The sequence below is a fragment of the Megascapheus bottae genome, chromosome 6, assembly GCF_031878675.1.
Source record: "Megascapheus bottae isolate mThoBot1 chromosome 6, mThoBot2.hap1, whole genome shotgun sequence".
NCBI lineage: Eukaryota > Metazoa > Chordata > Mammalia > Rodentia > Geomyidae > Megascapheus > Megascapheus bottae.
Window position 1 is genome coordinate 69,784,259 of NC_143514.1, and position 25,512 is coordinate 69,809,770.

The 25,512-nt window shown below is 58.1% G+C and overlaps 1 protein-coding gene across 2 annotated transcripts in view; it reads left to right on the top strand.

Moving 5' to 3' along the window:
* The window catches only part of Runx3 (RUNX family transcription factor 3), a 45,248-nt gene that overhangs the window by 1,393 nt on the left and 18,343 nt on the right, over window positions 1-25,512 (top strand). The window contains exons 2-3 of one of the 2 annotated variants that reach the window (XM_090335549.1): window positions 21,388-21,656; window positions 23,426-23,582. In XM_090335549.1, coding sequence (XP_090191675.1) covers window positions 21,388-21,656; window positions 23,426-23,582 — 426 coding nt within the window. Of the gene's footprint in view, window positions 1-21,323; window positions 21,657-23,425; window positions 23,583-25,512 lie in introns of those variants that run through there. The other variant, XM_090335548.1, reaches the window with a different exon arrangement.

The following is a 25,512-nucleotide window of genomic DNA, read 5'->3' on the forward strand; positions in this document are numbered from 1 at the left end:
TCTGTCTGCCTGCCCTGCTGCTGGGTCCCAGCTGTCTGGACTCCAGGGACATTGGGTATTGTCCCCTGAGCCAAGGCCGGCCTGCGAGCCCGCTTTCCTGGTGACCTGGTCAGGCCATGCCAGGCTGTTGCTCAGGCCTTGAGTTGGGGTGACCTGGGGCCTCTTCCCACTTCATAGCACAGTGGGGTGAAGGGCTCCCCTCACCTCCAAACCTAGGAGCACCAAGCCTCAGCCCCAGGCCGGGCTCCTCCTAAATCCTTGCCCTGTGCCCTTGTAGTCCTTCAAGCTAATTAAAGGCAGGGCTGCGGCAAGAAAATAAGAGTTTATAAAAACCATTTGCTTGCCCTTTGTAATCTGTATTCCCTCTCCATGAGCAAGATGGAGAAATGCAGGATTTCAAACAAAAGAAGCTGAGAGACTGGGGTGAGCTCCTGGTTTGATAGGGAGGAGCAGGGTGGTAGCAGCTGGCAGCAGGGAGGGACAGAGAGAGGGCAAAGACACGCACAGTGGGCAAATAGGGTTTGCTATCAGCCAACTCCAAAAGCACGGGTGCGGGGTGGTGGGTACACAAGCCTTCCGGGGGCTGTGGCCAGAAGCCAAGGGAACACGGGAGCTTGCGCCTGATACTGCAGGATAAATTGCTGTCCACATTACCACCCCGAAAAGTTACCCGAGATCCCCCCTGCCGATGTGTCGACAGGGAGAGGCCACATTTCGGCTAGACATTGGCGAGAGGAAAAACATCATTATTTCCAGCCCCGGTTCATGGACCACCCCCAAGTCAGGAACCCCAGGATTCCTGAGTCCTTACTGGTTTTGCTGGAGCGATTCTGCAGGTCCACATGGTTGGGTTGGTTTGGTTTGGGCTTGGGTTAGCAGTACTGGGAGGTTTGAATTCAGGGCTTTGTGCTAGCTGGAGTCACAGGAGCTCTACCCCCACACACCCCGAGCCATACCTCCAGGCCCTTTTTGCTTTAATTGTTATTTCATTCTAGGGTGCTTTTTACACAAGGTTGGCCTTGGTGCTCTTTCCCTGATTTCCATCTCTCAAGTAGCTGGGATTACAGTCATGAGTCACGGTACCTGGCAAGTCCGTGGGTTTTAGCACACAAGAGGGAAAGGGCCTTCTATTCTCCCCTCCTTCTGCCCTCCCCCCCCAAATGTCAGGGTGCTGTGCCAGCAGCCAGTGGACCTCACCACCCCTAAAGCTTAAATCTGGGGTCTGAGGTTTTGAAGATACCCTTCCCCACACACACCAAAACAACAACAACAACAACAACAACAAAATCCACAGTGGTTGTCATGGCTGGCGTGGGAGCTGCTACCTGGAACCTTGCCTTCTGCCTCTGCTGCCCAAGTGCTGGGTGACTCTGTCTGAATCACTTGACATCTCTGGGCAGCTCTCTGCTCCCTGGTACAGGAAAGGGGGAAATTAGAGGACATATTCTTGCACGTGGCCTGCACGTGTCTCCTGCCCCATGTCTAGAGTGAGTCCCCAGCACTGCCCCCTGGCTCTGCCATCTTGGGGTCCCCCTAGATGGCTTTGCCTCTGCTTACACTGAGCCATTAGTGCTCAGCCTGCCTGGGCTGGGGGAGGGGGGGTGTTTCCAGCAGCAGGGTGGTGTCTTGTCAGGCAGAGGATCCCAGAGAGAGTGGCAGAGAGTCGCAGAAAGTGGCGCTGGCGCTGGCACAGCCCATGCTGGATGGAGGGGCCTGGGAGGAAGGAAGAGGCTTTGTGATCCTGAGATCCAGAGGGGCGTAGTCCTGGCTCAGGTGGCCTGGCTGGGCTCGCTTGTTTGCAGACACAAGTGTCTGTCATTTGACTTGTGGCCGTCCTTATGCATGCAGGGGTATGTGATGCGTCTGGAATGTGCAGGGGTGTGTGAGTGTCCCCACGTGCGTGTAAGGGGTGACTCTCCTTGTGTGTGCAGGAGTGTGTGGCTGTAGGTCCCCTCCAACTGGAGATGTACACGACCTTCCCGGGGGCTCAGGGTGATATTTCCCTATGTGCATACCGCCTCACCCCATCCGTCACTCTTCCCTCTCCTCCTCCTCCTCCTCCTCCTCCTGTGCTGGTCCTGGGGCTTGAACTCAGGGACTGGGCCCCATCCCTGAGCTTTTTGTGCTCAAGTCAAGCTTTCTGTCACTTGGAGCCACAGCTTCACTTCTGACTTTTTAGTGATTCATTGGCGATAAGAATCTCACAGACTTTTCCTGCCCGGCCTGGCTTTGAACTGACGTCCTCAGATGTCAGCCTCGTAAATGGCTAGGATGGTAGGTGTGAGGCACTGGCTTGGACTTGGTGTCCCTGAAACAATTCCAGCCAGTCTGGCTTTTCTGTTTTTATCCATGCTGGTTACCTGCTTGAACCGCCTTTGTCTGCATTTACCTTCCCCATTCACCAGCCTTTCCCCACTGGTGGTAACCTGAAACAGCACCTGTTTTCGTTTCTGGTCATTTTGAAGAAGTGTATTAATTGCACCAGGGAGCTTTGCTTTAGTATTTCAGACTCATGAATTGGATTCTGAGACTACCCCTGTGTCTGGATTTCTCTAACCCGTCCCCTCCCTGATGATATCCCCTACGGCACCTTCACACCGACGTGCTGCGGTGGAGTTGAAAACCATCCCCTCTCCTCCCTGTTCCCTCTCCCTCTCCCGCCATCCCCTGCTTACAATCATGTTGTGTGTGCATCCACGCGTTTATGTACACAGGTCTATGTACACACGGGCATATCCATAAATACGTATTTCGGGGGCCTAGCTTTCACCTAGGAGTAAGAGCATATGATAATTGGATTTCTGAGCTTATCTTATTTGACATAAGGTTGTCCCGGTCCCATTCCTTTTCCTGAAAAATAACATGGTTTCACTTTGTTTTTTGGGCGTGGCTATATAATATTCCATGGTGTTTATGAGCACTCGATGTTTACCCATTCCTGAATTGCTGAGCCTCCCATGGCAGCAACTTGTGAGCCAGTTCAGAGAAGCAGGGGGTGGGGGATGCCTGTCCCCAGAACTTGCTGTCCTCAGAAAGGAGCGGGGGTGTGATCAGTGTCGCAGGCCAAGGTCAGGAGACTGGAGCTCAGAGCTGACACAGCCGCCTTGAGGAGCCTGCAGGAGGATGGCTGGGGCTCAGGCCCCAGAACCCCCCAACTTCAATTCTGCTGGTAGAGGCTGGGGTCGGCCTGCTGCTTGGCACCCACAGATACTCGGGAGGCAGGGGGCCATGGACTGGGCATGGAGGTGGATATGGAATCAATGCCCCTGGGCAGGCTGGCCAGGATGCTGAGGCCAGAGTTCACTGGAGAGGGAAGAAGCTGCAGCCCGTGCCTCCCGCGGGCCCTGGCCTGCACCAGGGGACCCTCCAATTCCGGTCCCCAGTCTCAGAATCTTCCTCGGCCACGGAACCTGCATGCCAAGCGCAGGGCGCTATGGCCACCCCTTTCTCCCCGAGCCCCTGGCCAGTGAGGGCCCACTGTCCCCTCTGCCCGCCCCGTGGCGTTCGCCTGGCGCCACGTCTGCCAGGCCGCTTTGATGGCGGCTTCTGAGGGCGCCCTGCACACACCCATCTTCCCAGACCACCCTGCCTGTCTAAAGCACCCCAGGCTGAAAGGGCCGTCCCAGGAGCCCCGCAGCCCACAGGGCCTGGACACTGGGACTGTGTGTCCAGGCCTCACCCGCCCTGGCCCGTGGCAGCCCCCAGTGGCCCCGCTGGACATATAGAGGCCCCATTGACACCCCAGCTTGAGATGGCCACATCAAAGCAGAACCTAGCTCCCTCCCCTCAGGGGAGAGGCTGGGAGCGACACCCTGGAGCAGCCTGACCTTCCAGAAAGTTCCGGGAGGCAGGAAGAAAGCAACCAGAAGGAAACTCTGGCTTCTGAGCTGGTCCCTGCTGCTGCAGGGGTGCGGAGGGACACACCTGGATTGAGATTCTGTGGGTCAACAGAAATGCCTGCTCTTGCTCCATCTCCGGGGGGGGGCCTCGACTGCAGCCTGTCCCCTACCTCCTGTGCCTCTGGGGGGCTGGGGGTTCTCAACCAACTGAGCCCCCAGCTGCCAGGTGTCTCCAGAGGACCCCATGTCCTTTGGGCCTCCCGTGAGGGGTGCAACAGGACATCTCTGGGGGAGGAGGAGGAGGAGGGAAGGGGGGAGGAAGGAAAGAAGGAAGGGAAGAGGGAGGGGTGGCTCAGTTTTCTCATCTGTAGAGCGGGGAGAGCAGGGCTCATCCAAGGCCTACTGGGTGAGTTTACAGACATAAAAGAGGGGTGGGTGTGCATCTCACCAACTCCTCACACACTGCCATGCTCTCCACAAGTCAGAAACAAATGACAGTGGTCCCGCTCTCCGGAGCTCACGGCAGGAGCTGCAGCCCCTCCTCCCAGGCTCAGATTCATGACTGCTCCTTCTGGAAGTCTTCCCTGGGCTTGGCCCTTCTCTCCAGGCCTGGGGGGCAGGGGGAGTACTCTTCTTCTGTGCACACCTGGCACCTGAGGCAGGTCCAAGGCAACCTCTGGGCTCCTTGATACATGACAGGGGAAGGAAGAACATAGGGAGGGAGGGAGGGTAGATGAGTCTAGGGATGGGTAGATGAATGGGGGGCAGATGGATGAATGGCTGGATGGATGAATGGACAGATGGTAGATGGTATCTAGGTATATGGGTGGTAGGTAGATGAATAGATGGATAATAGATGAATGGAAGGATGGATGGATTGATGGACGGAATGATAGATGGTGGGTGGGTGGAGAGGTCAATAGTGGGTGAATGATGGGTGGATGATGAAAGGTAGACGGTGGAGAAGTGGATGGATGGATGAATAGGTGCATAGATGATAGGTAGATAGACAGACAGACAGACAGATGTTGAATGGACAAACAGGCCAAGGACGGGTGGCCACGGGCTTCCCAGCCCCCACTTCCCTTTGCCGGCTGGTTTTGCTCTGGAGTCCGTCCAGGCCGGTGCCTGGCTAGCTGCGCAGGCGGCTTTAGGTTCCTCTTTGGGGTTTTTCTTTCAAGTCTGGGAAAAGTGTTTTTGGCACAAGGTTCAGACGTGCGTGTGGTCGGAAAGGGCAGACGTGTAACTGACGTATGGTTTGCAGGGTGGTGCCCGTGCCCCCTCAGGAACGCCCTCCTCTGTTCACCCTGAGTGGGGAGAGGTGGTGGGGGGCCCTGGGCTTGGTGGGGGGCAGCGGGGGGGACATTGAGATCACCTCAGCTTGCAGACGGGGGAGACGTGTCTGGTCCAGGGGACAGCTGGTGTTGGGGGTCCCATGCAGAGAGTAAAGGGAGAAGAAGAGAGAGAATGAGGAGGCAGGGTGGGGGAGAGAGAGGGCGGACAGATCTGTTGGGAGCAGGCCTGCCCCCAAACTCAACTCACACGCATAAACTCACGGCGTGGCTTTGCTGGGCGAGGTTTACAGAGAGGAGGGCTGATGTGAGCTTCACCCTGCTTCTGGCACAACGTGAAGCTCTGCACAAGGCCACATGGGTGTGAGAGGTGGGTGCTGGGCTCTGCTCCACGGGCTCCACTCCGTAGATGGGAGCCGGGGGGCAGCCAAGGCCAGTGACTTCTGCCTCAGGTCATGGTGGGGAAACTGGTAAGACCACAGCTGCCTGACTAAACCCGCACTCCCCCAGAGGGGTCTCCTTGTCTTTAACACACAGATGCACCCCTCCATGGAGCCCTCGGGGTCATTCAGAAGAGGTCGCCTCAGGCCCCCTGTGGCCTTCATTGTGCCCTCCACCAGGGTTTCTAGAAAGCTGGAGTGTGCTGGGGGGCGGAGTAGACAAATGTGGTCTTGGCTGGATCCTGGCCAGGCAGGCTGGCTAGGGGCATACAGGGTGCCCGGTGAACTGGGCCAGGCAGGTGTGCACTTTGAATGCACGTGTGTGTGTGTGTGTGTGTGTGTGTGTGTGTGTGCGCGTGCGTGCGCACGCATGGGCACAGGGCCTCCACCTGTGCTCACCAGCCTTCTCTTTACCCACACATCTGTGTCCCGTGTCAGGACGCCGCTCAGCCGGGGACCTGTGCAGCTGCAGGGTCACTGGCTCAGGCTGTGGCCCCATTCCAGGCGCCCCAGGCCTGAACTCTCTGGGGCTGGAGTGCCACCTATCTTTCATGCCCACAATGTAAAATTTAAGAAATAATACCGGGCGCTTGTGGTCCACACCTGTCACCCTAGCTATTCAGGAGGCTGAGATCGGAGGATCGTGGTTCAAAGCCAGCTGGACAGGGAAGTTCCTAAGAGTCTACTCTTCAATAAACTACCAAGAAGCCCACGTACAGATGTGGCTCAAGTGGTAGGGCACTACTAGCCTTAAGTAGAAAAGAAGCTGGGAGACAGCCTAGCACCTTGAATTCAAGCCCCAGTACCAGCGCATAAACAAAAAACAATTTGAGATGCTCGATGCTAAAGAAGGGTCTGGGTTTCCTGCATTGAATGCTATAAGAAAAGTCCAGAACCTTCCATATCTCAGAGCCTGCCCCTGGCAAGAGAGGCAGAAAGAAAAAGGCAGGACTTAGAACCATAGGCAGTTGATTTTGCCACCAATTCCCTGCCACTTGCTAGCTGGCCGTGCGGCCGCATGAGCTTTTCCCCTGTGAGGTACAGTAGCTGGGCTGGCTTCCCCAAGCTGTCATGGTTACTGAAGCTGGGAGGGATGGGAGGTGTGTGTGGTGGTGGTGGGGTTTCTCCGTCAATCACAACTCTTCCCCTCCTCCATTTCCTAGAAACCAGGAAACCAGGGTGGCATCTCTTTGTGTGCTTCGTAGATAGTATCAGGTGTGGGGCAGAGATAAAGCAGCCAGACAAACTTGAGAACAGAAGTGCCCTGCATTGCACAGGGCTGTCTGCAGCAGGACTTGTCAGGATCTTTGATGCTCTCCTAAACAGACATCCCTGGTAGACACAGCAGGATAAGCTGCTTCATGGAGAGCTTTTAAATCCTTGTTTTGGAGTGAGGCACTCTAGAACCAGGAGATGAGCTGTTCAAAGACTTGAGAAACTGAGGAAGACTTGAAATTGTGCTGGACTCTAAATACAAAAAAAATGAAAATAAGAAATGCATAACTGAGCCAAGCACACTGGGTGTCTCATTCCCGCAATCCCTAAGTAGCTGGGATTCTTGAGAATCTCTGTTCAAGCCCAGTCTGGGTGAAAAAGTTAGCAAGACTTCATCATAAGCCATAGGCCGGGTATGGTAGCTCAAGCCTGTCGTCCCCTGGGCTACGAAGCACCTTTAAGGTAGAAGATCTTGGTTTGAGGTCAGCCCTGAGGTCATCCCATCTGAAAAACAACTGGAGCTTGGGTCATGGTTCAAGTGGTAGAGCACCTGCATAGAAAGCTGAGGGCGCCGAACACAGTGGCTCATGCCTATTATCCTAGCTATTCAGCAGGCTGAGATCTGAGGATCAAGGTTCAAAAGAAGCCCGGGCACAAAAGGACCTGAGACTCTTTATCTCCAATTATTCTGTAGAAAATGGGAAATGGGGCTTGGCTCAAGGGTACAGCAGTAGCCTTGAGCTGAAGAGCTCAGGGACAACACCCAGGCCCAGGGGTAGGGCGGTAGCCTTGAGCTGAAGAGTTCAGGGACAGCACCCAGGCTAAGTGCAAGCCCCATGACCTACAAAAAAAAAAAAAAGAAAAAGAAAGCTGAAGGCCCTGAACTCAAACCTCAGTACCTCCAAAAAAAAGACATTAAAAAATTGTGTCTAGAAAGTGTAAATGATGATGACTGAGCTCCGAAATAGCTATGCCATATTAGCAGTGGTCAGACACGGAAAATCTCCACCATCCCCAGGTTCTAAACGCTTTCCCGCCTGACCTCCATCCGGGTGTGATGGGTGACGGCAGACAGCACTTCCTTCCCGCCCACCCGCTTTTCCCTCGGAAACAGAAGATGCTGCCGAGCCCGTGGCACCGATGAGGAAACTGAGGGTCAGAGAGACCAAGCCGCCCACCTGAGCCCAGTCCCGCAGCGGGGCTCAGCCCAGAGCAGTCAGCACCCATAGTGGGGTTTCCCAGGCCAGGCTCAAATCTGGGACCAAGGCAGGGAAGGCTGTAAACACACGCACGCGCACACGCGCGCGCGCGCACACACACACACACACACACACACACACACACACACACACACACACGGCCTCGGTGTGCTGGCCCTTCACCAGGGCAGAAGGGGAGAAACTGACTCAAAGAGAGAGAGAGAGAGCGCGGACATGACTAAAGCTGCACTCTGGCCTCACCCTGAAACCTGTGCCCACACATGCACACACACATATTTCCAAAGTGAGGCCCCTGGACGGCCGGGAGCTTGCACACCCCAAGACCCCGGCTAACCGCTGGCCCTCAGAACCCTGGGAGGTGGAGGCAGCGGCGCACAGGGTCATAAACTGTTAGCATGGGTATGGCATGCCCAGGACTGTGTCCCAAAGCCCGCAGAACACGGCATGTGGCCCCCCGGTCCAGTCTTTGAATGGGAGCTAAGCATTGAAGGTGAACAGGGAATCAAAGCCCTAAGAGAGGCCAAGCGCCGGTGGCTCACACCAGTAATCCTAGCTACCAAGAGGCCAACATCTGAGGATCACAGTTCAAAGCCAGCCCAGGCACACTCTTATCTCCAATTAACTACTTAGAAAAGGCCGGAAGTGGAGCCGTGGCTCAAGTGGCAGAGCACTAGCCTTGAGTACAAAGAGGCTCAGGGATAGCAGTCAGGCACTGAGTTCAAGCAGCATGACGGGCAAAAATAAATAAAAGGACAAAGAGCCAGGCACTGGTGGCTCACGCCTGTAATCACGCTACTCAGGAGGGGGAGATCTGAGGATCGTAGTTCAAAGCCAGCCTGGGCAAACAAATGGGAGAGACTGATCTCCAATAATCTACCATAAAACTGGAAGCAAAGGTGTGGTTCAAGTGGTAGAACACTAGGTATGAGTGGAAAAGCCAGGTGGGAGAGTTTGAGTCCTGAGTGAAGCCCCAATACCAGTGCCCTGAACAAAATGGACAAAGGGCTGGATACCTAGCGTTTGGGGCTTTGAGTGGAGCTGGGATGTCTGGATGGCTGTGGGCATGCTCTGCTCAGGCAGAAGGGGGCTGTGCCAGGTCCCTGCCCCACAGGGGTCAGGACATGCCACAGAGGGCATGAGCCACAGGGTGGGCAGGTGGCAGCCAGAGCCTTTCTGTGTCCTTCAAGGGCTGCACAGCCCCTGTCCCAGGTTTTGTCCTACATGGGGGCTGGGGAGAGAAGCCCAGGAAACACCCTAAGCTGCCACACAGCAGACTCCAAGGGACTTGGTGGCCCAGCCTCAGGCCTGGCTGAGCCAGGCCCTGCCAGGCCCACATTCATGTGACACTCACCACACACACACACACACACACACACACACACACAACACACAGAGTGTATTGCGTCATTTGCAAAAGCAGGTCTTAAACAGCACATCCTGTAATGTTCCCAACAGGGTAAAAGAAAGGAAGGGAGGGGAGGGAGAGAGAGGGAGCAGAGGAGCCGAACACCACTCACTGTTCTGGGTGGCAGGATTGGTGGGTGGTTTTAATTTTCTTCTTCATAATTTTATTATTTTCCAATTTTCCCTTAATGAATGTGTATTCTTTTCCTACTCGGGAAAAGATGTGTTTTGTTTGAAGAGACTGGATTAGGAATTGTTCTTCTGTGCATTTTCACACTGTGTGACACTCGCCCTCCCCAGCGCCCAGTGAGGAACCTGGGGCTTCGTAGGTTGGCTCCCTCATTCCTTCCTTCTGAAATGCTCCGGGCAGACTCCCCCCCCCCCCCACACCGCCCTCCTAGAGCCAGGCTTAGTTCTCAAGAGCTAGAAGTGGTCTGCCACTGTCCCCAGACCGGTGACAGTGCGATTAGGACAAGGGCAGAGAGAAGAGAGGAGTCATGTCCTCCTTCACCAAGAAGGGCAAACAGGAAAGGGCTTTGGCCTAGGTGCAGGAGTCCCTTCTGGAGTCCTTGGCTCATGGCGCTGCCACTTCCTTCAGCACCCGGGGGCAGTCTCTGCACACTGCTGTCTCCCTACCTTCTATCCTGCTTTCTATGACCAGCTCCTCTCGGCTGCCCTCACTTCCCTCCTTCCATGTGAAAGAACAGACTTTAGGCTCACCTGGGAAGCAGACAATGCCGCCCCTCCCCGCCATGCTCTTATCATACCTACAAAGTCCTGGTTCTCCTAGATGGCCGGGGAGAGAGGTCAGGTCTGACCTTGACGCTGCACTTGGTCTCTGGCTCCCCAGCCCACAAGGGCTGCAGGCCGGGTCTTCCGGTCCTCTAATGTTGAGCTGATGAGACTCTGATCCCAGAGACTGGGTGAGCCACAGGCACAATGCTGAGCCTCCGTTTCCCCATCTGGAGGGAAAGGTGGCAGCATCAGGTGCTGCAGAGGAAGCAGCTGGTCCTCAGAGTCCCCAGGTCTCGAGGAACCTGACACCGGCAGGGGGCGGGGAGCAGGTGTGAGTCTCAGGACGCCCCACCCAGGCTCCCACAGCCGGGAGAACCAGGAATAAGGAGCCCTGGCCTGGCCATTGGCCTGGTTCAAATCAGCCCTCCCACAGCCCCTGCCTCCTCAACTGCCCAGGTGTCCTGCCCTGGCACCCATCAGGAGTGCAGCCCCTGTGTGACTAGCAGTGGATAGAGCTGGAGCACTGGGTCCCTGAAGTCCATCCAGGGTGGGGGGTCTCCTGCTCCACATAATCACCCTCCCCCCATTCTCAGGATGTGCAGAAAGCAGAAGAGAGGAAAGGTAGGGCAAAATGGGGAATGAGAGCTCCCTCCCCTACCCAGGCTCAGCTCCCAGCCACCTCCTCCCAGAGGTCCTTCCTGATTGCCCAGTGTCTCCACACCCAGGCATCCACCCACTATCCTCTTGCCCCGGTCTGTCCCACCACTCTGCCGAGGGAGGGCCTGTTTATTGGCTTGTCTTCTGTCTTTTTTTTTCCTTCCTAGAAGGAGGGTGTCATGCCACTTCATGGCTATCTTGTCCCTTACTCTCCCCCAGAATCTGAAATCACCCTCGACATATAGTAAGTGCTCAATAAACCCTTACTGACCACACACAGTAAGTACTCAATGTTTGCTAGCCACACAGACCCAGTGCCCTGTATCCTCTGCTTCTTGCTTCCCAACCCTCCTTTCCATCTCCTAGTGCTGGATTAGGGAACCTTTGCCCTTGGGGACCAGGACAGGAGTGAACAGAGACCAAGGGGACCTCAGGTCCTCACGCCCAACCTGGGGCTCAGGGAAGAGCCAGGGAGAGGAGTCGGGCCCCATCCAGAGCCTGAGGACACTCGCTGGGCCCCCACTCAGGAACAGCCAGAGACGGTGACCAGGTGACACTGCTGTCAGGGAGAAAAGCAAATGACCAGGAAGGTCTGACATCCAACCCTGTGGTTGGGGTTGCCGGGGCCAGGAATTGGGGGCATGTGCCAGCCTCGGCTCCACTCTGCCCACATCTCAGCACCTCTGTCCCCAAACCCTGGGGCCTCGGGTCAGGGCCACAGACCTCCCAAGCTGCACTTGGTGGGGGGGGAACGGGGGGAGCTCAGCCACCACTTCCTGCACACGCATGCGCGCACACACACACACACACACACACACACACACACACACACACACACGGCCTACTTCCTGGAGTCTGCACTCAGCAGTGACACCCATCTAATTGGTTGAAGGTGAACTTGAACACGGTATTATTTGCCTCTGTGGTTTTGCTATGGGGGGTCACAGTCATGGAACCGAATAGCCAGCCAAGGAGGCTTAGGGAGCAGCTTCAGGAGCAGCTTCAGGAGCAGCTATGCAGCATGGGCTGTCAGCCGAGGGAGCTGCCACAGACGGCGAGAACTAGGCCAACTTCCACCACAGCTGTGCCTTGCTGTGCAGATAGCGCACTTCTGCCCAATTTTCTTTCAGTTTGGAGCTTGATTATCTTTTGCTAGCCGGGCACCAGTGGCTCACACCTAGGATTCTAGCTACTCAAGGAGGCTGAGATCTGAGGATCGTGGTTCAAAGCCAGCCCAGGCATGAAAATCTGTGAGACTCTTTAACCACCAGAAAACAGGAAGTGGCACTGTGGTTCAAGTGATAGAGCTGAAGAGCTCAGAGACCGCGCTCAAGTCCAGAGTTCAAGCCCCAGGACAGACCAAAAAAATAAATAAGTAAAAATCTTTTGCTGGGGCTGCGAGTATGGCCTAGCATGCATGAAGCCCTGGGTTCAATCCCATACACAGAAAAAGCTGAATGTGGTGCTGTGGCTCAAGTGGTAGAGTACTAGCCTTGAGGAAGCCCAAGGACAGTGCCGAGGCCCTGAGTTCAAGCCCCAGAACTGGCCAAAAAAATCTTTTGCTTTCCCTTAAATGTAAGTATAGAAGAAATTAAATGATACAATTAGCCTCCCTGGCGTGGTGGCTCACACCGGTCACCTAGCTACTCAGGAGGTTGAGATCTGAGGATCACAGTTCAAAGCCAGCCCAGGCAGAAAAGTCCATGAGACTCTTTTTTTTTGTTGTTTGGTGTTTTTTTGCCAGTCCTGGGCTTGAGCTCAGGGCCTGAGCACTGTCCTTGGACTTTCTCAAGGCTAGAGCTCTACCACTTGAGCCTCAGCACCACTTCCAGCTTTTTTCTATGTATGTGGTACCATGGAATTGAACCTGGGTCTTCATGCATGCTAGGCAAGCACTTTAACCACTAGGCCAAACTCCCGGCCCCTCCATGAGACTCTTATCTCCAATGAACCACCAGAAAACTGGAAGGGGAACTATGGCTCAAAGTGGTGGAGTGAAAGAGCTCAAGGACAGCACCCAGGCCTGGAGGACTCTGCACTGATGCGCGCACACACACACACAAAGGGTTTGTGGGTCGTCAGCACCCAGGCCTGGAGGGCTCTGCACTGATGCACACACACACACACACACACACACGCACGCACACGCACGCACACACACGCACACACAAGGGTTTGTGGGTCTTTTTTGTTTAATTATTTATTGCATAGATTTTTTACATATGGTTTTGACAAAGTACAATAACTAATCATCATCATCATCATAATAATAAATTTAAGGATCAAAAAAATTCAAAACTGGAGCTGTGAGTTGGCGTACATACGCACATGCTGCTGTTCAGCGGCGGTGGCAGCTCCTGTGGGGCCTGGGCAGCCACGGGCTGTGGCAGTGAACCCCTGTGTGACAGGCCAAGTGCCCCCTGTCCTTCCTTTGTGGAACTCTGCCTCCTCGGCCCCCCAGAAAGCCAAGGATGCCCTAAGGGACACAGCCTAAAACCCTCCCCAGCCCAAGAGCCCAGTGAGCCTTTAGCTGTGCCGGAAGGCGGAAGGCGGCATGTCTGCAGCAGAGAGGGGAAAACGGATGGAGCACTGAGCCGGGGAGTGCAGTGCTGAGTTCTGCACTGAACATGCCCTGTGTCCCTCCTTGGCCATCTGAGAACGGAGACCAATGGGTGCTAAGGGACCCCGCATGACTCCTGTTATAAAATCAGCAACAAGCCAGGTGCCAGTGGCTCACCCCTGTAATCCTAGCTATTCAGGAGGCCAAGATCTGAGGATCACAGTTCAACGCCAGTCTGAGCCAGAAACTCCATGAGACTCTTATTTCTAATTAACCACCAGAAAACTGGAAGTTCAGGGACAGTGCCTGGGTCCTGAGTTCAAGTCCCATGATCGACAAAATAATAATGAGTAACGAGACAAATGTACATATGTGGGTCTCCCCCCAAAGTGTCCCCCTCTCCAGTCACAACCCTCTCCTTGCCCCTGTCTCTGGGGACAATGGAGACCACACCCCTGATCCACATATGGACCAGCCTCCTGCTCAGCTGTATCCTTGTTGCTCTCCATGTCATTTTCTGCTTGTGAGAAGAGAGTTTGGGTGACTTGGGCGACAATATGGGGGAGCACGTGAAGCTGTGCCGGAAATGGGCAGGCAGTGGGTCATCTGCCCTCTCCATTTTACGTGGGGAGAGACACAGTTCTGAGGGGATGCAGGTCACACTGCTGGATTGGAGAGGGCAGGGCGGGGGCTCAGGACTGGCAGCTGGGTAGGGTGGGCCTCCCATCACCCCCGTGGCACATGGGGGTGTGGAAAGGTCAGGAGGGCCTGCCAGCCCCACTGGGCTCTCCACCAGGGAGAAGTGGGGATTGGCAGCCCCCCAGAGCTCACAGCCCTGATTCAACCTGTGGCCTGGGTAACCTGGAGGCTGGGAGTCACCCAGCTGGCGAGTCTGCACCACTCTGCATGACTCTGCCCAGGGCCTGGTCTGTGCATCGCCACTGTGGGTCACCTGTGTCTGTTTCTGCACACCTATGTTTAAGTGTCAACACGTGTGGATCCCAGGACCACGCGGCTTCGGGAGGTCTGATCCCTGTGTAGGCGAGGGACTGGCCAGTCCCTGTGAGAAAGCCATGAACACGTGTGTGGTGCTCCAGGCATTTCACAGTCCCAGGAAAGGTGCCTTATCTTTTTCCTTTTTTGCCAGTCCTGAGGCTTGAACTCTGGACCTGGGCACTGTCCCTGAGTCCTTTTTCACTCAAAGCTAACACTATGACTTTGAGCCACAGCGCTACTTCCAGCCTTTTCAGTGATTCACATGGACTTTTCTGCGCTGGCAGGCTTTGAACCTTGATCCTCAGATCTCAGCCTCCTGAATAGCTAGGATAACAGGTGTGAGCCAAGGGTGCCTGGCTCAAAAGTTGCCTCTTTTATGGAGATGAGACACTAGCTCAATGTGACAGGGACAGAGGGCTCTGTCACCTGACAAGTGTCTATCTATCTAAAAGCCCAGTCTTGGTCCTCCACTCTGTGGCGCTATCATAGAACCTTGGCTCCTTTCTAGAATTGTTTCCTAGAAGCTTTAGAACTGCTAAGGCTGAATCCAGGTGCTACAGAGAGCCTCCGTCTGCCCAGGGCCCGGCGTCCACCTCCGAGATGGTGCCCTCCAGAAGGGCCCACACTGCTACTTCACAGGTAGAAGGAAGGGTAGAATGGAGACTGAGCTCCTGTCACCTCGCCAACTTCTCAGTGGTGCCATCTCCCAATGCCACCCCAGGGAGGAGTGAGGCTCAACGAGAGAATCAGGGGGACACCGAGGATTTTAGTGCCCACCAGTGCCCCCTGTCGTGACTTCCGGCCTGGGTACACAGGCACCTCGAGAGGACCAGAGTGAGCAGTGCTGCTGCCAGGCCTGGCCCAGGGAAGCTGGGTGGGCAGTCAAGGGGAAGCAGGTCCAGCAGCCAGCAAACAAACACCCTGTGTGACCTTGGCCGAGCCCTGGATTCTTCCTGAGCCTCAGTTTCCCCAGCTGTGGAATGGGAAAATGGACTTGTAGATGGGTATGGAATTGTAAGCTGTTTGAGTCAGGCCCCCAGGGATGGGGTGGCAGATGAGGACAGCAGACCGGTGACCCTTGCGCCCCACTATGCTCAGTGGTGGCCCTCAGAAGCAGCATGAAAGACCGGACTGTCTTCCGCCTCATCCTGCCTGTTTTGATCGTGCCATGCATACAGTACATAGCTGATTCCTTTCCGCAAAGGGCTGGCTTGCTTTCTTTTCCAAGGGCGACACTAGAAAGCCATGTGGCTTTTATTGCTGGCAGGAATGTCTGAGGCCTTCCTCCTGCGCCACATGAAATGGAGCCGTAATCTGCAGCCGTGTAAGGCCAAAGCCGGCTCTCCTCGGAGCCATGGGCTCTGAGATTAATTAAGGCTTCACAGGGACTGACAGTCATTAGGAACTTTTAGGGGAGGGTGGAAAATCTCTAATGGGACCAGCCAGGCCCAGGAGCTGCCGGGTGGGCTGAAGGGAAGAAAGGGCTTCCGGGGAAATCAAGTCTCCCAGCCACATCACATCTGTGAGAGGGGGCAGCAGGGAGTGGACCAGGCTCCTCCCACCTTGGCTCTGCTAAATGTGATAAGCAGGGATTTAAGGCTGACACCTCAGAGGCCCTTAGGGGACATTGTAAGATTCTGAATCCTATCCATCATCTGTGTGAATGTGTGTGTGTGTGTGTGTGGAGGGGGGGTCATGGGGATTGAACTCAGAGCCTGGGCACTGTCACTGAACGATCTTGCTCAAAGCTAATGCGGTACCACTTGAGCCACAACTCCACTGCTGGCTTTTTTAGTGGTTGATTGGAGACTTTACTGCCCAGGTTGGCTTTGAACTCTTGTGATCCTCAGATCTCAGCCTCCTGAGTAGCTAGGATCACAGGTGTGAGCCACCTGTGCCCAGTTGACCTATGATTCTTATGCCAGGACTGTCATTTTGGTCCATGGCTGTCACCTCAAGCATCTGGTTCTGGTCCATGAGAACAGACAGGGATGCTGTGGATCCACCTGAGCTCCGAGGCTAGGATACCTAGTCCCTGTGCTTCTGTTTTCTCATTGGAAGAAGGAGGGGAGGCCATCATAGCGCTCTTAAGCATGCTGAAGCATCAGAGAACAAGTACTCAGAGGAGCCTTTTCTGCCCGCAGGTCCCTCAGCTTGCAGTCCCTCAGCTAGGGACTCAGATGGACATGTTGGTGTCCAGAAGAGGGGGGACAGAGAGGGGAAGTTCTTCCCTCCTGGAGCCAGGGCTTCCCCCTCCATGAAATGAAGACTATAAAATCTCCACTGCACACAGAGGCACCATGAGGTTTGGCCATACGGGGAGGAAAAACTCCCAGCCCATGCAGCAGGCAGCGAGCATCAGACTTACAGTGCAATTATCAGTCAGACCAGGAACTGAAGTCACAGGCCACCAACTAATTCCCTGAGGGAATGAGCTCCATTTATAGATTATGGGAGGGGGGGAAGACCCCACTAGGGACCCAGAACCAGAGCAGGCTACTGATGGGGCCCACATGCTTGCTTGGGTCTCCCTCCCTCTTTCTTCTCCCTCCCATCCCTGCACTCTCTGGAGACTAAACTAATATGGGGCAGGAATGGTGTAGGGGGCTTGCTATTGCCCCCCAAAAGGCAGGATGGCCTACATGTGCCTGAAGGCTATGTGGGGCCCTGCCAGAGGCTGTAGAAAATCCTGCCGGGTGTCCCCCAGGGAGCTGGCTGCCCTCAAAGGGGAACATTGAGATCCAGAGGAAAAAGGGCTGAGGGGCCAGTCCCCTAGGCATAGATGTTGGGGTGACATCTAGCTGGAGGGGGACCTCACAGGACCATGGTCTTGCTGTCCCAGCTAGGACTTCAGTGGGGCAGAGGCAGGCCAGCCCTGCCTGGTGCCCCTAGGCTAGGCAGTGCCCACCCCACGATCCCTGGTCAGGTCTGTCCTGAAGCTGAGGGATCCAGCTATCTGCTATCACCAGGGTTCTGAGGATCCAAGGAGAGGCTGTGATGGTGGACGCCAGTGTGGAACCCAGGAATGCTGGCCAGCCCTTCCTGTTGCCAACCCCAAGTCAGGGATGCCCTAGAGGTGTCACCTGCAAGTATGAGGTCACTGCCGGCAAACGCTGTGTCTGAAATGCCAATGCAAAGGTGCTGTGATTTACATTTCTTTCACAGCAAACAAGGCATGGAATGGCAGGTGGGCTGGAGCTGTCTCCCTCCCCTTTCCCCCATCCATCCGCCCCATTGTGAAATCTAGTCAGATACAACCTCCACAATCAGAACAGGAGCACACACACTCTCTCTCTCTCTTTCTCTTTCTCTCTCTCTCTCTCTCTCTCTCTCTCTCTCTCTCTCACACACACACACACACACACACACACACACACACACACACACACACAAAGTGTGAGCAGGTTCCACCGTGGATGCCTCTGGGGCTGGTATTGAGGCCAGGCTGGTTCTGGAAGCGTCTCCCTGGTAGGGAGAGAGGAGGAGGTGTGGAGGGGAGGGCTCTGCACCTGTACCAGCCCTTAGAAAGTGTCAGGCTCTTCGGAAAGTGCCTGCCTGTGTGGGTCTGAGAGCCTCCAGGACTCCTCAGGGGACACCCCTGCCTGGAACCATCTACCCCAAGGCCAGTCCCCGGCTCTGCTTACCACCCAGGTGGCCCTTAGGTGAGCCAAGAGGGGGCAGCATGGCCATGAATGTGGCCCTGGGTCTCCCGGCATTCCACAGAAGCTCACAGGGGAAAAAGGACTTGCCAAAGGGCTCGTTGACAAGAGCTGACAGCTACACACACACACACACACACACACACACACACCTTTTTTTTTTTTCAACAACAGTGACATTGACCTGGAAGTGATGTTTGTACTTCTGGCCAGCACACAGGCCTGCCCTATGCAGCTATAGACAGAAGCCGCAGCACAGCCAGCCCAGAGCAGCCCAGCACCCTGTCCTAGATGGAGGAGAAGCGGGATGGGGCAGTGGTCAGAGAACCTGGCTCTCTATGCCTCAGTTACTCCTGGCTTAGAAGCTCTAGACCAAGCTAGTGGTGAGGAGTGTGGCCCAAAGGAGAGGAGTCAGCTGTTCTTCCAGGATAGGAGGGGAGAGCTTATGACATGACCAGGGTGAGAACCCTCCTCTGTCATGGCAACCACACCAGATGCTGTCAGTCCTGGAGCAGGTAGATGCTGGTCAAAACGGAATGAAATGTGTGCCTCCCATCCTGGCAAAATTGTAAAAGATTGAGAATTATTCTTCCTCTTCCTCCTCCTCCTCCTCCTCCTCCTCCTCCTCCTCCTCCTCCTCCTCTTCTTGATACTGGCACTTGAACTCAGGGCCTGGTGGCTTCCTGAGCTTTTCTTTTGCTCAAGGCTAAGGATCTATCTACCACTTGAGCCACAACTCCACTTCTGGCTTTCTTTTTTGTTTTCCTGCCCCAGCTGGCTTTGAACCGCCATCCTCAGGTCTCAGGCTCCTGAGTAACTGGGATTGCAGGCCCGAGGCACAGGTGTCCGGCTACAAGCTTGCATTTCTGGCAGGATCAGAAGGTTCAGGGACCCCGGAGTATGTGAGATGTCCAAGCAGAAAGAAGACCCGGCCTTCGGCGGTGGGGAGGGCAGCCCTTGGTTTAACACCAGCCGGCGGTAGGGCTTCGGCGCCTGGCCTGGGCCCGGCCTCCGTGTGCGGGCCGCGCCGCCCGGACGCGCGACGGGCAGAGCGCGGGCGCCAACCAGCGGCGGCTCCCGGCCCTGCCGCCGCCCCGGGCGGCCCGGGGCCCGCGACCTCCGCGCGGGGGACTCGCGCGCCTGCCGCCCGCCCGCCAGCTTCGGGCGCCCGGGAGCAGCGGGTGCATTCCCCCGGGCTGGAGTTGCACGGGGCCGGGGGCCGGGTGCAGAGCCCTCCCGAGCCGCCTTCTCCGGAACCCCGTTTGTGCACTTGGCGGAGGGCGAGGGGGTCGAGAGGGAGACCGTGGAGGGCGCGGGCGACCGAACGAATTCGCAAGCCCTGCGGCGCCCGTGCCCGGCTCCTCCGCCGCTGGAGGGCCGCCCGGGGCCCTGCCTGCCCCGCAGCAGCCGTGGACGCTTCCCAAGAAACTCCCAGAAGTTGGAAGCCAAGGCCCGGGTACCTCGATTTCCTCGTTCCGCTGCCCAGGCCAGCGCTTCCGAGGGCGCGGGCCTTGCCTCCACTCGGGACAACCCCGAGGAGGGCCCGGGAAGGGGCCCTGGCCGTCCCTGCCGACGGAGCGGCCTGGGGGGCTGGCACGAGGCCGGAGAACGGGGCCGGAGACCGTTCTCCGGGCGGTCGAGGCCGGACTTGAACCCGTCCGCCTCGGCGGTGCGGCCCGGGCTCGATTTCGTTTGGCGAAAACGCTCCCGCGTGCGCCGGGCCCAGGTCGGATCCGGGACTTCGCCGGGTCCCGCCGCCGGGCCGCCGGGTGGGATCCGGCGTTTTGCTGGGGGAAGGGTGGAGTTGGTCCCTGTGCACCTGTCCGATGTCCGAGGCATCGAAAATCCAACCGCATCTCCAGGGCGCCGAGGAGCGCGCGGGCCTTCGTTCCTCGCGGTGCCGGGAGCCCGTCTGGGGCGACAATTCCGAGCGAGTGGGCGCTCGGTCCGGCGGCTCCTCGCCGGGCCTAGGAGAGGGTGCGGGGCGGGGGCTTGCAGCGGCGGGTGGACCCCGCAGCGGGACGGAGAGCAAAGCCACCCCCTGGGCCGGGGTGGGACCGAGGAGGCGCTGTCCAGCCCCGCGCTTGGCGGGATGGAGACCTGGGCTCGGATCTGCGGGGTCCACCTTCCATCCGCAGCCAGACGGTTAGCCGCCGCCCGTGGAGGCGGGGAACCCTGGCTTCGCGGTCACCCGCAGTGCTCCGCCCTGCGCCTCGCCGGCCACAGGCGCGGAGGGAAGCGCGACGGCCCCACCACGTTCCCCCCGGTGCCGCGGGCCCCGAAACGGAGAGCAACGCCTCGAGGCCTGCACGATCCGCAAAGTGGCTTTAAACGGAGAGGAGCGGGGTGCTCGGGCCCAGCCGGCCGCGGACCCGTGCGGGGGCTCCAGCCCGACCCCACGTTGGCACGGGGGCCTCGGAGGCTGGGACCGAAGCTGTGCAGGCCCGGAGACGCCGGGGCTGACGGCTGGGCACGTGGAGTCCCGTGGATCAAAACCGAGTGTGGGGCCGAGGGGGAGAGGAACTTCCTGGGGGCGGCTCCCCAGGCGGCGTCCCGGCTTTGGGGTCCCCTCCAGACGCCCAGCTGAGGGCGCCGGTGTCACGGGCCTAAAAGGAAGCCGGGTCGCGGCGGGCGGGCGGGGACGGCGGGAGGCCGATGGGGGGCGGGGGACCCACGAGGCCCGGACGGCCCAGATCGCTGTCTCCTACCGGGCGCGGCGGCTCGCAGCTTGCAACTCTCGGGGGCCTGGGCGGCGGCGCGGGGCACCCACGACCCCGGCGTCCTCGGCCGGGCGGGGCGGGGCGGGGCGGGGCGGGGCCTTCCGCCCCTCCTCCGCGCCGCGCGGCCCTCGCGGGCCCCGTTCCGCCCCGGCCGGCGCCGCGCGGTGCCCGCGACGGGGGCTGCGATTGGCTGCGCCCCGCGTCGCTCGGGCGGCCCCGCCCCGCGGGCCCCGGGGTACTATCCCCGCGCGGGCGGCCGCGGCCCCGCCACTTGATTCTCTAGGATTTGGCCCCGGGCGGCGGCGGCCGGGGGCTGCGGGCGGCGGCGGCGGCAGTGGCGGCTCAGCCCGCGCGGGCTCCGCCGCGGCCTAGACCGCGGGACGCCGCCGTGGGGCCGCCGCACACGGGCCGCGCTCCCGGGATGCCGGGCTAGCTCCGGGAGCGGCGCGCGCTGCCGTCCGTCCGTCCGTCGGGGCACCGGGCCCTCGCGGCCCCCCCGCCAGCCCCAGCGGGGAGGGGGGACCCCGGGCACCGCCCCCCTCCCCGCCGCCCCTCCCCGCGCGCCCGCCGCTTCTGCTTTCGCGCTTCCCCGCGGCTAGCGGAGACCCCCGCCCGCGCCCTGACGGCCGCTGGTATGCGTATTCCCGTAGACCCGAGCACCAGCCGCCGCTTCACTCCCCCCTCCACGGCCTTCCCCTGCGGCGGCGGCGGCGGCGGCGGCAAGATGGGTGACGGCGGCGGCGCCCTGAGCGCGCAGGCGGCCGTGGGGCCCGGACGCGCCCGGCCCGAGGTGCGCTCGATGGTGGACGTGCTGGCGGACCACGCGGGCGAGCTCGTGCGCACCGACAGCCCCAACTTCCTCTGCTCCGTGCTGCCCTCCCACTGGCGCTGCAACAAGACGCTGCCCGTCGCCTTCAAGGTGCGTGTCGGAGGTGGGGGGCCCCGGGTGGGGAGGACACCGGGGAGCCCCAGCTCCGGGGTCCTCCGAGCTGCAGGACCCAGGGGTGCCCGCCTTCCTCCCCGGTGAGACCGGCCGAGGGTGCTGCCGGCCGGGCGCGGGGACCGTGGCCACCCCCTTTGGCCCATGCCTTTTGGGGGGTTGTGCCCTTCCCCGCTCCTCCTGGCCTCCGTGGGGCCCACGGACACGGGAGGCCGCGGCCTCCAGCCCCCCCTCCCCTAGATGAGATGCCGGGGGCCGCAGCCCCAAGGGCAGCCGGGGAGTGGCTTCCCCGAGGCCAGGGCGAGGGCCCCGGAGGTGGGGTGCGCAGTGGCCTCGGCGTCGCCGGCACCCCTCCTCCGGCGCTGCCACCCGCACTTCCTGCCGACACCCTCGGCCTCGGCTCCCCGGGCCGCGGCCGGAGCCCCGGGGGCCCCAGGCCGTTCCGGCCGGGGTGTTCTGCATCCCGAATGACAGGCTGAGATTGGGGTGCAGCCACCCGGGCGCTCTCGACGCCAGGGAGGGGAGTCGTCGGCTGTTTTATGGTGTTTTTTGAAGGGGGGGCGGTGAGATGACACGAAAACGCCTCGGTTTTCCCCTAAACCTCCCCCAGCTGCCGCGCGGAGGGCCGGGCAGGAAGGGCCGGCGGCTGGGGAGGTGGCGCTGCCCGGGTGGCAGCTGCGGCCGTGCTCGCTCCCATTAAGACGACTTCAGATGGGAAGGAGGGGAAAAAGTGGAAAGGAGGAGGAGAGGCTCTCCGAGGCCTCGTGGGTGACATCCTGAAGTACCGCGGGGGTCTCCCGGCCGGAGAGCGCGATCGGCAGGTCGGGGTCTCACTGTCACCGGAGCTTGAAAGGACCTTTGAAATTAAAAGAAGACGGGATGCCGACAGGAAATCTGGCCTTTTTAATCAGACCCCAAACGTTTTCTCCTTGAAATTTTTACCATCTGGGCCCCTTGGTCCCTGCACGCGGCAGCCACGTTGACAGGACCGGGGACTCCCGGTTAGTTCCCATCTGCTTGTTTTATTTCTGTTTGTTGTTTGTTTTCCCTTTCAAAAGGCTTCTGCGCCCCGGTGCTCCTGGGGTTGGGGGTCTTGCGGGGAAGGGCGTCTCCACGCAGCCTGCGAAGCCCAGCAGGCCGGCGCCCCTTCCAGTTACCAGACACCCACCTCCCCCTTCTTCCTAGAGGTTTCTGCTCTCAGAACCACAGTTTTGCACCGTGCCTTTTTTCTCTGCATAACGAAATCAGGCTCTGTAGCGGCGAGTGGGTCGTGCCTGGGCCACGCCGCAGGTACAAATCCATCCCTGAGGGAGCTCCTGCGGGAACCCAGCGCAGGGAGCAGGTCCTGCTGTTGTTACTGTGCTTGCTGTGCTTTTGACTTGGGGACTTAGATCCTTGGAGCGCCTGGATTGTTCTTTTGCTCCATCCAGAAGAGGACCGGGAAGGAACCACATCCCCCTTTGTGTTGACGGGACTCAGTCTCAGTCACCACTGCTTAGCTTTAATCCCGTGAATACCAAAGGATGATTTCTTGGGACCCGGGTTCACTGGGACTGGAACAGGGAACTGCAGATTTCTTCAGCTCAGTTTCTTTTTGGAAAGCTCCTTATTATCTCTTTGAATCCCTGCATTTGAGAAACCCGCAGTGCGCCTGGGACCTAAGGGAGCAGCCAGCCTCTTCCCTCCCCTTCCCCCCCACTCCTCACCCCCTGCCTTTCTAAGCTGTCGCTCTGGCTCGGCGTCCTCAGGTTGTGGCACTGGGGGACGTGCCCGATGGGACAGTGGTAACGGTGATGGCCGGCAACGATGAGAACTACTCAGCCGAGCTGCGCAATGCCTCTGCTGTCATGAAGAACCAGGTGGCCAGATTCAACGACCTGCGCTTTGTGGGCCGAAGCGGGCGAGGTGAGTGGAAGGTGGTCCTGCCAGCCAGCTGCAGCCACGCCGGGGTGGGGCCAGGAAACTGAGAGACTTTGGGGCCCTGACAGGAGCTCTCAGAAGTAGCTCCTAGGTCTGCGTGTTGGTGGGGGGAAGAGGTTACAGACCCCGGTGAGGATGGAAAGTCGTGGTACCTTGTTAGAGAAGCAGTTTCTTCCCGTTTGAAGTCTTACCTGCTCAGAAAGCCTTGCCCCAGTCTCTCTTTATACTAAGTTCCTTTGGTCTCACCAAAGATGTGGGGAGAAGATTGGAGGTGCACTGTCACCTGGAAAGGAGCTTGGAGGTCTTTTGGTCAGGGACGCGGAGGGTAAGCCCTGGGCTGGTGGGGGGTGGGAGGGCACAGCCTTCTGGTTATAACCCCTGCTGTGAAGGGGGGCTGTGTCTCCCAGCTGGGGTGCTGCGAGGGGAGTTGGAGGGGGAGCTTGGCAGGGCGGGAGCTCAATGGGAAGACTGCCTCTTATCCAGGGGGTGGGTCCCCAGCAGGTCCCACATGCTGAGACAGTGGCAGGAGGGCAGGGCCACAGTGGCTGCCACAGCTGTGATGTGGAAGGCCACTGGGACTCAAGACCCATCATCACTTACACCCTGGGTGGAGGCGCCCCCAACCTTGCTCCTTGAAGTGGAGATACTTGTGGGTGGCTGGCCCTTTAAGACCTTCACACCCAATCCCCCCCCTTCCCCGCCCCCTCTCGGGTTGGAAAGGGAGCTAAAGCTCTCAGCTCAGACTCCGGAGCTGCCGGAGCAGAATTGTGCTTTTCATCACCAATAAACACGGTTCCAGCCCCCAGCTCACAAACGGGCATCTGGGCACCATTTTATCCTCCAGTCCTTCAGTGTATACACACAAATGTCAAACATATTTTGACTTTTCAGCATTAATTAAAACCAGGGCATTATTTGCATGTAATAACTGTTTACTTGTTACTTTTTCTGAAACTGAAATAGTTTACATTCTTTCAAACATTTCCTGTTCCTGTTGGCTCCTTTCCCCATGCACAGATTTCTTTCAAACGTTGCCCGGTAACTGGTTGCAGGTTGATGGATGGAAAATGTTTGCTTTTATGAATTAAGCTTTCATTGCTGCTCCTAATTAGTCTCCAAGCTCCTTTTGTCATCCCCAATCTCTCAAGTCCTTTGCAACTTAATCCCTAACCCTGGCCCTGAGTGGAGAGTTGTGGTGTGGGTTGGTGGCAGGCTGACCCAGGTTTGGGGAGGCAGGGAACAGGCAGAAAGTGGGCAGGACCCATTAGCCCCAGCTGCGGTGTCTTCACAACCTGGGGCTCCCTTCCACCTCCTCCCAGCTGCTGTCCTCCGTGGTGAGTTAGGGAAACAGGAAAGACAGGTGGAGATCCCCCTCTGCCATCCTGTCTGTGCACTAAGGCAGGGTCCCATGGCATAGCCTCACACTGGAGATCCTTCTGCCTCAGCACGTCGAGTGCTGGTTGGGATAACAGGCATGCACACTACGCCTGGCATACATGAGTTCTTAGTGGTTTGCAGGACCACAGCCCCCTTGCAACCTGCAAAGGCCCATAGCCTTTTGGAGCATCGTGGACGTGGACGGTACACCCTTAGAGCATGCAAGGCTGAAGCTAGGGCTGTAGCTCTGAGAGATGCGGGAAGCTGAGTCCCTGTTATAAACTCGGACGCCTGGGGACTGGGACCAAGGTCCGATCTGGCTCGGAGGCTCCTGGTTCTTCAGTGTCTAGAACCAGCTGCCCTGGCTTTGAGTCCCTGCTCTACTCATTGGCTGGCATTGGGAAGGAAAATCACTTAACCACTCTGTGCCCCCATTTCTTCATCTATAAAATAGAGGTGATAAGGGTGCCTGCCTCTTGAGACCTGGGGAAGATTAAGGAAAGAGAGTCACAGATACTAGTTGGCACATACCCAGGGC